The sequence below is a fragment of the Amblyomma maculatum genome, unplaced genomic scaffold, assembly GCF_055883805.1.
Source record: "Amblyomma maculatum isolate TAMU_Amacu unplaced genomic scaffold, ASM5588380v1 scaffold_51, whole genome shotgun sequence".
Taxonomy (NCBI): domain Eukaryota; kingdom Metazoa; phylum Arthropoda; class Arachnida; order Ixodida; family Ixodidae; genus Amblyomma; species Amblyomma maculatum.
In genome coordinates this window covers 453,536-469,929 of record NW_028146776.1, presented here as the reverse complement: position 1 = coordinate 469,929, position 16,394 = coordinate 453,536, and the positions used below count along the sequence as shown (strand labels likewise).

The 16,394-nt window shown below is 46.8% G+C and overlaps 1 protein-coding gene and 1 long non-coding RNA gene across 2 annotated transcripts; both read left to right on the top strand.

The window, feature by feature from the left end:
- Window positions 1-454: 454 nt before the first annotated feature.
- On the top strand, window positions 455-11,986 carry LOC146170769 (uncharacterized). Its single transcript, XR_014703113.1, has 3 exons — window positions 455-687; window positions 2,561-2,710; window positions 11,836-11,986. It is a non-coding gene; the product is annotated as an uncharacterized LOC146170769 (long non-coding RNA).
- LOC146170770 (uncharacterized) lies at window positions 3,484-6,980 on the top strand. The gene is made up of 4 exons (XM_084586793.1): window positions 3,484-5,077; window positions 5,555-5,750; window positions 6,216-6,406; window positions 6,927-6,980. Exons 1-4 carry the CDS (start codon window positions 3,677-3,679, stop codon window positions 6,978-6,980), a joined length of 1,842 nt encoding a protein of 613 aa, XP_084442919.1. The 5' UTR covers window positions 3,484-3,676.
- Window positions 11,987-16,394: the final 4,408 nt, after the last annotated feature.

Sequence of the window (16,394 nt, the reverse complement as noted above, 5' to 3'; positions counted from 1 at the left end):
ATTTGTCGATGCACCAGCTGTATGGATTTACGCAAGAATGTGGATGGTAGATGGGGAGGCTTTCTATTTTTTTAGAAAATGTTTGTCCGTGGTTGATTTGAAGAAACAATGCGTTTGCGAACACACAAAACAAAACTATTTATTAGAACTCGACTCGGGCGGTGCGCGCTGGCGGCCGCTCATCGGCACGGTCCGAAGTCACGGCTGGCCGGTGCAAGCAGAAGACGGCTGGGTAAAGGAGGAATGGAATGTTGAGAGGGTCGTTGGTCCTTCGTTCCCACACGCAGCCCTTGCGAACACAAAACCGCGGCGGGAATCACGCGCTGGTTGAGCGGGTCATTGTTCCCCCTCGCCTACGCGTCTACGTGCAAGACACAACAGACAGCATCCCCAGCTGCGCTGCTGTGCGGTCTCCTCCCGAAGCGTTCATTTCAGAGCTTGTTGGAGACGCTACAAGACTTGTGAGAGCTTCTTAAACCTTTCTTTAATTTCTTCCCTCATTAATTTTCTTTTTCATTGTGCTGTGCATAATTTTCTCTTGCGCCTATACATGTCCATGTGCTCCGGTTGGTGCTTGCTACATATCAGTGAATAGCTGAGCTGTGAAATGTCGCCGGAGTACGGATTACAGCAACGGCGGGATACCATCGGCATTATCAGACTCAGTGAACGCCGTCATCTTAGACCGTGAGTATATATCTTTGCAGCATGCCATTGCTTCATAATTGGTTCTACATAATCTCCTACCAGTCCCAAATGTTCTCTTTCCTTATTCTCCTCGAAACAACTGCGCGAAGCATGACTTCAGGAACTAAGCGAATTTTCGTCCGGGTTACATGCAAGCAAGTGCCTGGACTTATTTGCTGGCTGCGATATGAATAGCATTTGCGCCGAAAATAGAGGAGCCGTTCCTAACAGGTGTGTATGCCACCAACACGTGACAGAACACTGCAGGCAGCCATTTGCGCAGTTTTTTGACTGTGCAGCGCGCCGCAATCAATTAGTAACCAGATACTATGCGCCCGGCATTGTACATATATTTTGGACAGCCTCTCTTCTGCGCGCAGGAAGCCATGTTCACACAGTTTTTGGATTTTGTTAAGAGTTAAGGGCAGTTTTTTGTTTTCAGATGTACAGACGAAGTTTTGAAAACTGTTCGTGCCGTCTGTGCAAGCGAATTTTACAGTGGGGCAGACATGTGCGTGATGCTGCTTGATGACTAGGCTATAATTAAGTCATAATGAACCTCCACTTTTATAATGGTTAATATCATATTGAGGAATTGAAAGCCGTGAACAGCGCAAGTGAGCCCCTTTTCAAAATTTTCTTAATCGACGGCCCCCTTCTGAGCACGTGCCTTCAGGTGAGGGCGTTAACAGAAAGCGGCGACAATAGGAGAGCGATTTCGCAGACGCGCTTCGAGAGCGGGGGAAAATAACAATACAAGCAAAAAGGCACATTAGCCGTGTGTGCACTGCGTCCCTGTCACTGCAAAGTAAACAACGTGCACGCGGGACACAATGTACAAAACATTGACAGCCGGTATGAGGCAACCATATCGTCCGAAATATATTGCTCGCGAAGCGCTCGATGACGGCGCGCACTTTCAGGCGAAATGGGACAGGACGTTAGGTCCGCCTGTTCGGCAATTACAGCTCTTTGTACCTCACGTGCCGTACCGTATGCATGAAGTGCACGCCATAGCCATCGTGCAAGAATGTTGAAGCCGAAGCAGCGATCCACGTATTCTAATTTTATAGGAAATCATTTGGGAGTAGAAAAGAGCAACTTAATATGATGTGCATGGTTCTTTAATGAACGATATGTATAAATGGACGGTTGAATAGTTACAGTAATGGAGTGTTCCGCTAGAATTGTTTACGGCCGTGACCGCAATAAACATTACTCATATTGCTCGTAGCTTTAAGCTCTGGCATTGATAAGCCTATCTAAATAACCGACTGGCAGTGACAGGTTGTTTACAGCTGTTGATCAAAAGGTAGGCCATCATGCTATTATTGCAGGCATATTTGCTTCTTTTTGTACCTCTGTTTACTAAAACCTAATTTTGTTCCCCATTCCTAGGGACGCTGCACCTTTTACAACACTCACTGTTCAGTCGCTTTTATTCAAGTATACAAAAAGGAGGAAATGCGCATGCACTCATAGGATAGCCTGTCTTTCCGTTAACAGCTGCAAATAACACGCCACTGCTCCTCGGTACCTTGGATGAAGTTTTCAATGGGGTTACCTGAGATGCCTAGCAATTGCTGTAATATTTATACCAATCACTGCAGTGAAACAGAAAGGTAACACTGCATCACTTTAACTGCTGCATGCACCTATAAACGTGCCTTAATTTATTGCCTATTCTTATAGACGCAGGACCGCTTGCTATAGGCTTTGTTCAGTAAGCAACCGTCATTCATTGCTTCAATTTCTATCTCTCCACCACTTTCTTGTTGCTCTGGGTGTGATCATTTGATTTCATTGTTCAAATCACATTGTTTTATCATGTGTGAATGATTTAGCCTGCACATACATGCTTTCATTTTTTTAGATGCGCATCGGGAGCGTTTTCTACGTAGAAGTGGATCGATTGAGTTGTATCACTGGTGAGAAAACCGACAACCCCCAGAAGATATGTGTCCTGTGGTTGGAAGGGCAATAAAGAAGAAGAAAATCAGCGGAAAAGCCTGCCTAAAAAAAGGTAGCACTGCATCACTGTAACTGCTGCATGCACCTTTAAATATGCCTTATTTTTATTGCCTATTCTTATAGACGGTGGACCTCTTGCTATTGGCTTTTTGCAGAAAGCAACCGCCTTTCATTGCTTCAATTCCTATCTCTCCACCACTTTTTTGTTACTTCGAGTGTGATCCTTTGATTTTATTGTTCAAATCATATTATTAAATCGCCGGTGAATGATTTCGCCTACACATACATGCTTTCATTTTTTTAGGTGCGCATCGAGAGTGTTTTCTACGTATAAATGGATCGATTAAGTTGTATCACTGGTGCGAAAACCAACAGTTCGGTACCCCCAGAAGATTTGTGTCTTGTGGGTGGCAGGGGTATAAAGAAGAGGATAATCAGTGGAAATGCCTGCCTAAAAACTTACAAAGATGGCGCAAAAGCGAAATGCCGATCAGGGTTAGAGTCTGATTACTTCTGTTATCCCATTTCACTTGCTAGGTGATGTGACATATATGAAGCACCTTAGTATAATTTGTGGTATACTCACTGAAAATTGTGTAGACATTAACTTTTTTCTCGTTCAGTTATTTTGAGTGACGCACGAATTGGAATAAAACGAAGTCATCCACACGTCTAATGCCCATAGACATTAGATGCGTGGATGAGCTCATTAATTGTGTTCCTATGTGAGCATGCAATAGTTTGTCGAATATATTAATATGTTAAAAGTTGATTTTTTTACTGTTAACCGGAGTAATACATATGCTCCATATCATAGCTGTAGTGTATCTTTATCGCATCGTCACGACACTGCATTTCTTGCGCCATCACTTATCAGCCACGCAAGTAGCGGTGGGCGTATCACTCGTTCTTCATGCTATAAAAACGGCTGTGCATCAATAAAGATTGTTCAGTTCCACCCTGGCGTCCGACTGAGTTACAACAGCTGGCGACGAGGCGGCGACGGTGACGGACGGCGATGGCCGTCGGCAGGATCGGCGAGTACCGTCTCGGCACGAACGCGTCATGGGACGAATACGTCGAGCGCCTGGAAATGTTCTGCGAAGCGAACCAGATAACGAAGGAAGAGCAGAAGAGGGCAGTCCTGCTGAGTTGCTGCGGCGAAGAGGCGTACGGGCTCATCGTAACTTTGGTGAAGCCAGCAAGACCGACAACAGCAACTTACGATGAAATTAAGACAGCGGTTCGCAAGCACCTGCATCCGAGGCCTTCAGAGCTGTACGCAAGATTTTTGTTCTACAGAAGAAACCAGGCTGCCGAGGAATCTGTTGCGGACTACGTAACGGCGCTGCGGAAGCTAGCCGAAGACTGCGGGTTCAGCGACAAGCAACTCCCACTGGACATCATGATGCGGGATCGTTTCGTATGTGGTCTCCAAAACGAAGGAGTTCAGCAGCGACTACTCGCAGAAAGCGACCTTACATTTACGGTTGCATACGACTTGGCCGCGACCGCAGAAGCAACAGCCAAGCAACAGCAAGACATACGGAAGCAAGGCCGAGACGAGACAGCGGACAACCAGGGTGTGATACAAGTAACCCGCCCGAAACAAGCCTTCAAGAGAGAGAGCTGGAACTGCTACCGGTGCAACGGTAAGCACGCTCCTCATTTATGCCGTTTCAGAAAAGCGACATGCTTCAAATGCAAAAACGTTGGCCACATAGCAAAGGCTTGCCGTTCAAAAGACGAACCTAGAGAGGCCCGGAAGACCATACGTCAGGAAAAAAGGGCAAATAACGACAAGGGCGTGTACGAAATGAGTGCATTATTTTCACTCTGCGAAGTGAATGAGCAGGACCAGAAGTTCATTGTTCAAGTCGTAATTGAAGGGCATGAAGTCCCGATGGAGGTTGATTCCGGAGCGTCGTGCTCAATTGTGAGTGAAGACACATTTCGAGCAATCGAGGGAAGCGGGTGTAAAATTCCGCTGAAAGATTCCGGAACAACTATCGTAACATGGTCCAAAGAGGCGTTACCTGTTTTGGGTCGTGCAGTAGTCTTTGTGGAATTCAAAGGCCGGAAGACAAAGCTACCTTTGCTGGTAGTAAAGAAGCAAGGCAACAGCCTTATTGGACGAAACTGGTTTACTCCGTTAGGCATTGGCTTGCGAGGAATCCAACAAATGAGCGTGGAAGACGTGCCTTCAAGATTTTGTGAAGTGTTTCGCAGGGACCTTCCTGGCTTCAACGGACCCCCAGTTCATATCGAGCTGAAAGACTACGCCCAACCAGTGTTTCTCAAAAGTCGACCAGTGCCACTGGCACTCAAGGATGCCGTGGCCGAAGAAATTGACCGCTTGGTGCAACAAGGCGTATGGGAACCCGTTGAATACTCAAACTGGGCTACGCCACTGGTAGTGGTAAGAAAAAAAGACGGCACTTTGCGTTTGTGCGGCGACTATCGTAGCACAGTAAACAAGTCTCTAAAAAACAGCGGGTACCTACTGCCCACTACAATGGAAATGCTGACTACTTTGGGTTCAGGCAAGTGGTTTACTAAGCTAGATCTAGCCCAGGCTTATCAACAGCTTACGCTAGACGACGAGTCGGCTGAGGTGCTCACAGTTAACACGATTAAAGGACTTTTCAAGGTTAAACGTTTACCTTTTGGTATCTCAGTGGCTCCGTGGGTGTTTCAACGCGTCATCGACACACTCTTAGCAGGCATTCCCGGCGTGAAAGCTTATCTCGATGACATCTTGATATCTGGAAGCAATGCCGAGGAGCACGCCGAGCGATTGCAGACCGTACTAGAGCGTCTTCAGAAGGCACAGCTAAGAGTAAATAAAGAAAAGTGTGAATTCAAACAAACAAGCATTGAATTTTTGGGTCACAAGATTGATGACGCAGGCATACACCCCAGTCAAAGCAAGACGGACGCCATCCAGCAAGCGCCGGCGCCCAAGAGCAAGAGAGAGCTGCAAGCTTTCTTGGGGTTGCTCAATTTTTACAGCAGTTTCCTCAAGGGAAAGACGGAAGCGGCCGAGCCACTGTACAGACTCCTCGATCGTGACCATGAATGGGAGTGGACAGGTGAGCACCAATGTGCCTTTGACAAGCTGAAACAATTGCTCAGCTCAGACTCTGTACTAGCTCCTTATGACAGCAAGCGGCCTTTGGTTTTGTGTTGCGACGCATCTCCTGTTGGGGTGGGGGCAGTACTAGCTCATCGTGCAGATGATGGAAAAGAGCAGCCTATTGCCTATGCTTCACGAACTCTTGGCTGTAGTGAGCGAAACTATGCCCAAATTGATAAAGAGGGATTGGCTGTGGTATTCGGCGTAAAAAGGTTCCACCAGTATCTGGCAGGACGAGAATTTACGGTGATAACTGATCACAAGCCGCTACTCGGCTTGTTTAACCCAGACAAGCGAGTGCCCGAAGTTCTGTCGCCCAGAATGCTTCGTTGGATTTTGTTGTTGTCTGCATATAACTATCGCTTGGAGTACAGACGAGGCGAAGACAACGCCAATGCCGATGCACTTAGTCGTCTGCCAGCTCCGGGAGACGAAGATGAGCCACAACCACCGGGAGACGTGCTGCTGTTAGAAGCTGTTGAAGACGCGCCACTGCAGGTGACGGACATCGCAAAGCTGATCAAGACGGACAAAGTCCTATCCACGGTAAAGGAATGGCTGCTCAGTGGCTGGCCTTCAACGCAACTGGACAGCAAGTTCGCGCCTTACGAGGTGAGGAAGACTGAATTGTCTCTGCATCGTGATTGCGTACTGTGGGGGAATCGCGTAGTCATTCCGAACGCAGCTAGAGAAAGGGTGCTTCAACTCCTGCATGCCAATCACCCAGGGATGAGTGCCATGAAAGCTTCAGCTAGAGGACTCATGTGGTGGCCGAAAATGGACCACGAAATTGAGGAATTCGTGCGGCACTGTCAACCATGCCAGAGTAATCGGCAAAGCGATCCGAAGGCTCCAGTGCATTTTTGGATAAAGCCAGATCAACCTTGGAGTCGACTACACATTGACTTCGCGGGCCCCGTCAAGGGAGAAGTATTTTTAGTCGTAGTGGACGCATATAGCAACTGGGCAGAGGTCGAAATCATGCCTTCCATGAAGGCTACGGCGGTTATCACCAGTTTAAGAAAGATGTTCGCGACTCATGGCGTGCCAGATGTTATCGTGTCAGATAACGGCACAGCCTTCACAAGCTCAGAGATGCAAACATTTTTGAAGTGTAATGGTGTGCGTGCAGTTTTCACTGCACCTTATCATCCAGCCAGCAACGGCAGGGCGGAGAGGATGGTAAGAGAAGTTAAAGAAGCATTAAAGAAGCAGCAGGAAGGATCGACGCAGTGCAAGATTTCGCGGTTCCTGTTTAAACAGCACACGACGCCGCATGCCATCACAGGGAAATCTCCGGCAGAGTTGATGTTCGGGCATAGGCTGAGGACAGCGTTGGACAGGCTTCATCCGGATAGGCAACACGTGCCTGAGCTCCCACGGCCAGATACTAAAAGGTTTCGTGTCGGTGACTCAGTTTATGCTAAAAGCTTTTGTCCAGGTCCAAGGTGGAAAGCGGCCAGGGTTGTGGCTGTGAGAGGCCCTGTGTCGTACACGGTTCTGCTGGACAACGGTGAGCGCCATCACAGGCACCGGAACCAGTTGAGGTGCGCCTGGACCAGACCCGAGCCTGACCAACTCACAAGTGCGGACTACCACGTCAGGCTCCCTCCTACTGCCAGGCGGCCAGAGAAATCGCCTGCCACCGCGGAAGCAACGCCGGAAGCACGTTCAGGTCAAGCTACACAGGAATCAATCGAACCGAGAAGATCAGCACGTGTTCGACGACCTGTTGTGCGTTACGGCATTAATGATTAGCCAACATCATGATTGTGTTAATAATCTTAGGGGAAAGGAATGTAGTGTATCTTTATCGCATCGTCACGACACTGCATTTCTTGCGCCATCACTTATCAGCCACGCAAGTAGCGGTGGGCGTATCACTCGTTCTTCATGCTATAAAAACGGCTGTGCATCAATAAAGATTGTTCAGTTCCACCCTGGCGTCCGACTGAGTTACAACAATAGCATTATTCGCCGGTAGTTTGTATTTGCTCTTTCCTAAATTGTATTCTACAAAGTATACGTGTGTCATCTCGTACGTCTATTTAACTAGCGAACAATTTGCAATCGAATCCCTTTTGTGATGTTTCAGCTACAAATAATGTATGACAGTTGTGTCAATATAGGTAGCTTTAGTATAACATATAGCGCGAAAATCTTTAATATATGCGATGATATTTTTATTCACCGCATTGGCTAAACCAGCCTGTTGAAGAGACGAAATGAAAACAAATATGGATGTCTTCGGACAGGAACAGTAATCGCGGTGCCATGACCATTTTTTTAATTAGATTTTCATATGTAGTGGGCTAATGTCTCGACACAAAGGAATGACCCTTAGATTTGCCAGATGCGGCGTAGTATTCTCGAAAAAAAATAAAAAAAAACGCCTATCACTAAAGCTGGAAAACGCCGTTTTTGTCGTTTCAAAAAGTTGCACGTTTGGAGGCCGGCTGGTTGCGTAAAATTTTGTCATCCACTGTTTTTTACTCACCGCATTTGGGTAACGTTTACTTGTATAAGAAGTATTAAAAGTGTGTTTCATTGATGCAGTTGATTTAGTAAAAAATCGCAAACTTTGCTTCAAGAACGACGCGCTAAAAAATTTTAATGTTCTACCTTACATACTGGCGTGACGCATTGCGTTGTTTGCACTAAAATATTCTGTGTTTATTACGCAGGTCAATTTGTTAATTTAAGGCAGAATTTGGAGCTCTAAGCTGCTATGTGTGTTCTCTGTAACGCCACCAAAAGTATTATGCTGGAAAGCGATTTGCTTAAGATTGTAATTATAAAAATTACACATTGAAAAATCATCTTCAAAAATATAGTATTGTTGTGGTGGTCAAAGCTGACAAATGGAATAATATATTAATAACCTAGATTGAATACTATTGCAGCTAGCAATAAAAAAGAATGCAGGACAGAGAAAAAGTTCAGCCTTCACTTGCGTTCTGCCATGAAATTGACAGAAATAGTGAATTAATACCATTTTAAGCTATATTAAGTATTTGTCCCAGAAGCAGAAAAACGGTGTTAAGCGCTGACAATGTTTTAAATTTTTCTTAAGGTAAAATGTAACTAAATTAAGCAAATACTAAATTGAAGTTTTGATGCCTATTCCATAAGGGGGAGCCATATAAGCACATCTATAGAACAAAAACAAGCATTTTTATATTTCTAATATTACATTTTGCAGAATTAAATATATTTACTGACTCAAATTAACAAAGTACTTTGCATTGTTTCCACAGATTTTGATAAAAATTGATGTTGCGGCCGTTTCTTCAATTCTAATCAGTTTTCCTTATTTTACCATTTTCTTACTTTTGTCCAATTTCAAAATAATATGCGGATACACACACAAATCTAGAGCTTCAAATTTTTTCAGAAATAAAGAATGGAACCTAGATAATGTACAAAAATTGTTTCTGTGCCAAGATATTATTGGATCTTGCAAGAATGCAGGCTGAGTTTGGCCATTATCAGCACAAGCACTCGGTTTAATATTTAACGTTATATTTTTAAACAGTATAACGCAACACTTTTTAGTCCGTGATATTTTTGAGGTACTGAAGATTTTTGAGAGGGATTTGAATGAAAATCGAAGATGATCTTTTTTTTATTGCAGCAAATTTGCCCTTTACTGCTGTTTTCGAATTCTGAGCAATTTTGATGCGTTGTGGAGAACACACCTAGTGGTCTGGAGCTCCAGATACTGCCTGGAATTAAGAACATGCGTCAGGAAGTGAAAACATATTTAGTGCAACCAACCTAATGCATCATATGCCTGTACATAAGGTTAAAAATGAATATTTTTGCAGCGTATCGCTCCTGAAGAAAAGTTTGCGATTTTTTAATAACACAACTGCAAAAACAAAATAGGTTTCTAATAGTGTTTGTAAATATAAAACCTGCATATATTTAGTGAGTAAAAAAGAGGAGATGACAAAATCATGCATCCAAACTTACAACATTTTGAAATGGCAAAAACAGCGTTTTCTACCTCTAGAGATATACCATACAATTGTTTTTTTTTCGAGGAAACTACGCGTATCTTGAAAAACTAAGGTTAATTCTTTTGTGTCTAGATACTTGCCCACCACATATAAGAATTTCATTGGAAACGAAGGATGGCCATGGGACCTCGATTATGTTTCTTATCTAAGGCACCCATAATACGCTGTGAGAAAGCCAATATCAAGGGCTTTTTTTAATATTCCATATTTCGAACGGTTGTGCCATCTAAGAAAATTAGAAAGCTAGGCACACCTTAGATGTAGCCAGCCCTCACTTTCTGTTACAGCTGCATTTGCTAAGCTGAATTAATGCGTTGATTACTTTATTTTAGCCACGAATATAGCTCTATTACGTGTCAATTTTAAAGAAAGGCCGCAGTGACGCGATTCCTGTAGAATTTGTAAGTGAAATCTGTAAACCTTACAAATCTACCCATATATATGATCTCTTGAAGGTTTTATTCAAGCTACATTACACCTGCTGCGCCCCATAGCTTGAGCCAAGGGTTATAAATAAACCATTAGAAACAGACGATGGAAACCGGTGGTGCATTGCTGGCAGCCACTTAGGACAGCGCAGAAAATTTTTATTTTGTACGTAGGGAAGTGAGGTTATTCGCTTCAAGTACTAAATATTCACTTTAGACAATAAATAGGACTTACAGAGTCGGTGAGCACGTTCGGAAACCCCTGTTTCAATATTTGCGGTTAGAAACCTCATGTGTACCTTTTTTTCCTGCTGTAGATAAATTCCGGGTTATGTAGATACCGAAACCGTTACGAGCCCATTCGCGCACCTCAACTGTGCTGCTCACAACATGATTTTGAGCGGACAAAACAACCTGCCGCTAAGATTGCTAGCCCCATGCATGAGTAAGGGTGATATGCTGGCGATGGTTGCTTCGCGTCGGCCCTTTGGCGCACATGAAGGCTCGAGTTACAATGAGCGTGCCGAACTTTGCAATGCGGATAATGACTACAAAACGGTAAGGATATAAATGAGTTTAACAGTATTTTTCAGCTGTAAAATACAAATACAGTCTTGTTGGACGATGTGCTGGCGCGGACGAAGAAACCATAGGCAACTTGTAGGTCTAACGCTACACAGGGCTGTCGAGCAAAGCCAAGTCCTCAATTGTATTGTCCGGGAATCAGATTTCTGTATTTTCGTGGTTTCCTATTGTATCTGGCGTTCAAAATGCAGACGTGAGGGTTCTTTATCACAAATAATCAAACGTGGATTGTGCCGGTACTCTTCAAAGTAGCAACACCATTTATTGTGTAAGTCATTAATCAGTAATTTCGGTAAATAATGTCAATAAGGATTCCAAACAAAACCTTTTCTGTAGCGCTCAAGGTAGCTTCCAGCAATATATATCTGGTTTCCTTTGCCTGCCTCCGAAATGTTTTTTTTTTTATCCCTGGGATCAATTTTGCTTGGACAAGCAGTATATGTGTAAAAATGACGCACCCGTTTAAGTGAGCTCCCGTTTAAGTGAACTACCCACAAAACCAGTCAAAAGCTTATATCAGCTAACCAGCGGCCAGTGCAGCAGTCGTGGGCTTAGATCGCTTGTGTATATTATATCTAGCCATTTAAAAAAAATGAAAATGGTCGCCGAACATTCTCTTGGTAACGATTATTAGTATAAACTGTTTGCACATCGCAGAAAGCGTAGGAGCGGCAAAAAACTAGCGCGCCAGTCATATGCGGAGACAGCCGATAATCAAGCACTAATTCCTAGTGTGGGATGAAACACTGGCTGTCTCAGCCGCATTGCTGTGGAGGCGATCAAAATGCAACAGGGCACATGCTATGCAATGTATGTGCGTCTTTCATCCTAATAAACCCAAGGCAGCTGAAACTAGTCTGGAACTCATCAGTATAGTGTTTCTCATTGACCATAAATTTCGGTACATGAATCCTGGAATTTTCTACATCTTCCTAAAATAATGCGCGCGATTTTATATGCCTCGTAATAGTGTTGTAAATTTTGTTTCCTCATTGTTTTTGTGCAGGTGCCATTTGCGAAAAAGTTGGGGTGGACGATTTGGAGGCACACGCATTTATCAGCAGGTGGCTGCCTGGTTCCTGTGACAGGGGGGGTGGAAGAGAAAGGCGTTATGCTGAAACCTCCCCGGCGAACCAGGCATGTCACCTGTGAATGCAATTGCAGGGTCAGCCCCCTCACTACGCCTATGAGTGTGCCCTCTAGCTCCCTGGCCCCTTCCACTTCCCGAGAGCCCGCCCTGCCCTGACCAACCCTGCCACTGCCCCGCTAACTGCTGCTGTGTGTGCCCTCAGCGCTGGCTAGTAACAAGTGCCGTCTATAGTAACAATTGCAATAAATATTATCTTTTTGTGAACCATGCCCTTGTTTTGTGAATATCTACTGGTTGCTCATGAGCAACAATTTGAATTTATATGGCCACTCCTATTTGAAAGGCCATTATTGTCCCAGCAAGTTCGATGTGCTGTCACGAATATGGCTAGAATGAAAAAGGCTGCATTTTATGGCCTGCACAGGCAGTGCCACAAAATGTGTAATCTTGACATCATCAATGGCACATGAATGGAGTAGCCGGTGTACCCATAAACCATTGGATTAATATTGGTATCGACAATATGCGGCATGAATGGAGTAGCCAGTGCACCTGCAATGGCTAACCATTGGTATGATATTGGCATTGACAATGGGCCATCAATGGAATAGCTGGTATTAAACAAATATTGGTAATACCATGATGGTATAATGCTGGACAGTATTGGCAAGAATCATGGTGCATGAATGGAAAGTCTAATATTGTGCCTACACTGGTGGCTCCAGCTTGGTTGAACACTGGACCAATCTTGGAACGAAAGATGGGCTAAGAATGGGGAATGTAGTAAAATGCCCAAATGCCAATATCAGTCCAATATTGATGCCATTCTTCTCCAGTGATGAACCATTGTTGGACCAATGCTGGTGTGCTGCTTGGGTAGGTACCGAGCGGTTTGATGTGCTCAGCAGTGGCGGTGTGCAAAGGAACCCCAGAATACGGCAGAACAACTTTTCATGACAAGCGGCACAGTCTAACGTCAATAACCGACACAGAAGCACCAGTATCTACAAGCGCAATTGTACAAACACTTTCAGTGGTAACTTCTATTAAATTGTTCGGTGGCGAAGCAGGACTTTCACTGTTCGACGAAAGCGCAGTTCTTGCCTGCGGAACTGCGTGTAGTGGTTTTCCGGCATTGGCGAGGTAGAACGGCGGCGCCTCGGCGACGGAGAGCGATGGCGCGGAGAGGTTGAGCGGTTGTCATAGTTTGAGCGGTTGTCATGCGAGAAGTGGTCAAGGTGGGACGAGGGCTGAGGGGGCGCACGGAGAGGGGACAGTGGCTGCGCGTAGTTGACCGGGCTCTGATCGAAAGCGTACGATGCCGGGCGACGGCGGCACAGGCGTGCAACATGGTCAGGGAGGCCACATGCAAAGCAAATCGGCCGATTGTCAGCTGTGCGCCAAGGGCGTAGAACAGGTGGCGCACGACGCTGAGTGAGAAATGCCCACTGAGGCGAACCGTACGATGGAAAAGGCGTAGGAGAAGGTGGTCTTGCGGCAACCTCAGCATAAGACTGTGGACTGGGTCCGGGCGTCGGGACAGCGTCGGCATGAATGAGCGGAGCTGTGAGTGGAGCGGCATGAAGAGGTGTTGTCGAGGGGGCGGAAGTGCTTCGGCAACTTGTTCCTTAATAACCTGGCGTATGTTCGAAGCGAGGTGTGAGCTGGATTGCGGAACGTTTGAACTTAATAATAATTGCCGGGCAACTTCTTCCCGTACGAAGTCTTTGATTTCCTGGATAAGTGCAGAGCTGACAATGCCATCAGACATAGCCGCGATCGTGCCTTCAGGTTGTCGAGGGACGATGCGTTGGCGACGATGTTCGTCGGAGCTTTGACACATCGTGACAACACCACTTACAGTGCGGGGCTCTTTGGCCATGAGGATGTTGAATACGCCTTCATGGATGCCCATCATGATGTGGCGAATCTTCTGAGCTTCAGTCATCGATGCATTTACACGATGGCACAAATCTAAAACGTCTTCGATGTAGCTTGTGAAGGTTTTCCTGTCTGCTGCACCCGCCCGCGCAAACGGTGTTCGGCGCGAAGCTTGCGGACCACAGGGCGACCGAAGACATCCACAAAGCGAGATTTGAACGAGGCCCAAGTTGGAATGTCAGCCTCGTGATTTGTGAACCACAACTTTTCGACTTGTGTGAGGTAGAATATCACGTTGTTAAGCTTCAAGATATCATCCCACTTATTGTGGGTGCTTACGCGTTCATACGACGAAAGCCAGTCCTCCAAGTCCTGATCATCGGTACCGCTGAATACCGGCGGGTCCCGCTGGCGAAGCACCCCGAAGCATGGAATGGAAGGGGCCGAGGTAGCGGGGGCCGGTGGTGTTCGTTCTGGAGTCAGTCATTGAGGTAGGAATTCGGCGGCTGGTGAGCTCCAGGGCGAGGAAATGGAAGAGAAATCCCGCACCTCCACCAAGTGTTAAGCGGGGATCCAGACACTGGTAACGGGCACTAGTAGCGGGCAGAACCGGAGCGGGGGTGGCCTAGCTTGCAGTCAGCTGGTTCGCAAAATCACTTCCTCTTCCTCTTTTTTGGCGATGTGCCCACCTATACTGAACTGCTTCTTTACAGTATATATATTGAGATGGGTTTTACTGAGGGTTCAGCGGAATATAGTCCTCTGTAAGCTGCACGGCTCAGGCGGAGGCCGCGCAGCCACTGCCGCGTAGGTCAAATGGGCTGGAACAGAAGGTTGGCTATATTGCGGCGGTGGTCCGACGTATGTCAAGGGAGCGACGGCAGGAGCTTCAAGAAGGGTGGGAAGTGCTTCTGCGACTTGTTCGCGGATGACGTGCTGCAACTTTGGCACCAAAGGAGAGGAAGCGTCAGGACAATGAGGAAAGAGGAACAGTTGACGGGCAACTTCCTCACGAACGAACTGCTTGATTTGTTGCAGCAAGGGGACTGTTCTGCGTCAGCTGTTAAAGCTGCAATAGGCTCCTGGTGTGAGAGCGAAGAACGAGTGATTTGACGGCGCTTGCGTAATTCCTCAAAGTTTTGGCATGCATTTATGACGTCGACCACGGTTGCTGGGTTTCTGGCCAGAAGCATCTGGCACGCGTCATCGTCGATTCCTTGTGAAATATGACCAATTTTGGCATGTTCTGTCATTGAAGCTTCCACGCGCTTGCACAGGTCTACAGCATCTTCAAAATAACTCGTAAACTTTTCGCCGGGTAGCTGTGCACGGCCGCGCGAGCGTTGCTCATCGCGCAGCTTGCGCACTGCAGGCCTCCGAGGATATCGAAAAAAGTGGTCTTGAAAGCAGACCATCGGCCTCGTGGTTGCGGAACCACAGGTTGGCAACGTCCGTTAGGTAGAATATCACGTTATTTAGTTTGAGACTGTCGTCCCATTTTTTGTGCGTACTGACCCGCTCATATGAGGACAGCCAATCTTCCACGTTGTGGTCGTCGGTTCCGCTGAAGATAGGAGGGTCCCGTTGGCGCAAAGCTCCAGCGCAGAAGACGGGGGACGAGGAGGCGGTTGGATTAGGAGTGGTAGAATCGGTCATGGCTGTTGTCGGTAGTGTGCGGCTGCGAAGCTCCAGGGCGGACAGAAATCCTCACCTCCACCAAGTGAAATGGGTTTTACTGAGGGTTCAACGGAATATAGTCCTCTGTAAGCTGCACGGCGAACAGCAAAGGAACACAGTCCGTCTAGGCACAAACCAGCGAGCTCGAGCAGCGCAGCGGCACTTCGTTGTTCTCTTCCTCGTGTTTCGTGACATCCGCTCTTCGTTCATTACAATATATTGTTATGGACGACAATGAAGAAGAAGCGGGCAGTGGCGCGGGCAGGAGCGCTCGCGCTAGGCCCGCGAACATTCATTAAACGTCATCTACCATTGTCATCGGTCATGTTCTATCTCCTGTCTTCATTGCTTGCCGCTTCGTAACATTTGGTGGAGGTGCGGGGTACGGCATCCCCATCCTCGCCTTGGAGCATCGACGCCATCTTCAAGCCGGGACCATCACTGAGGGCCCAGGGACATCGCCGAGCAGCTTCGCCCCAGCCCTTCAAGCCCAGACCTGAACAACTACCACCGCCCAGCCCCCAGCCCGGGCCTGAAGACAAGAACTGACATACCAAACAGAACCGATATGAAGGAACCGAAAGACCCGAATGACCCGAAGGAACCGATGGACACGAACACGCAACCCCCGCCCAAGCTGCCCGACGTGACCTCGAGCCATCGGTCCCATGGACTCTGGTGACGGATGGTTGACAGCTCCAAGGGAGGCGGATCACCCACGCATCAGACATCGTACCGGCAAGCCGTTCTATTCTTCCTTCTTCCTCTTTTTCTTCGAACATCCCCATCATTACCATCGCTAAACTTCCTCGTCCACGATCGGTACGATCGCTCGGTGGCCCCGGGTCATGTTACGACGACAAGGAAGAAGAAGCGGGCAGTGGCGCGGGCAGGAGCGCTCGCGCTAGGTCCGCGAA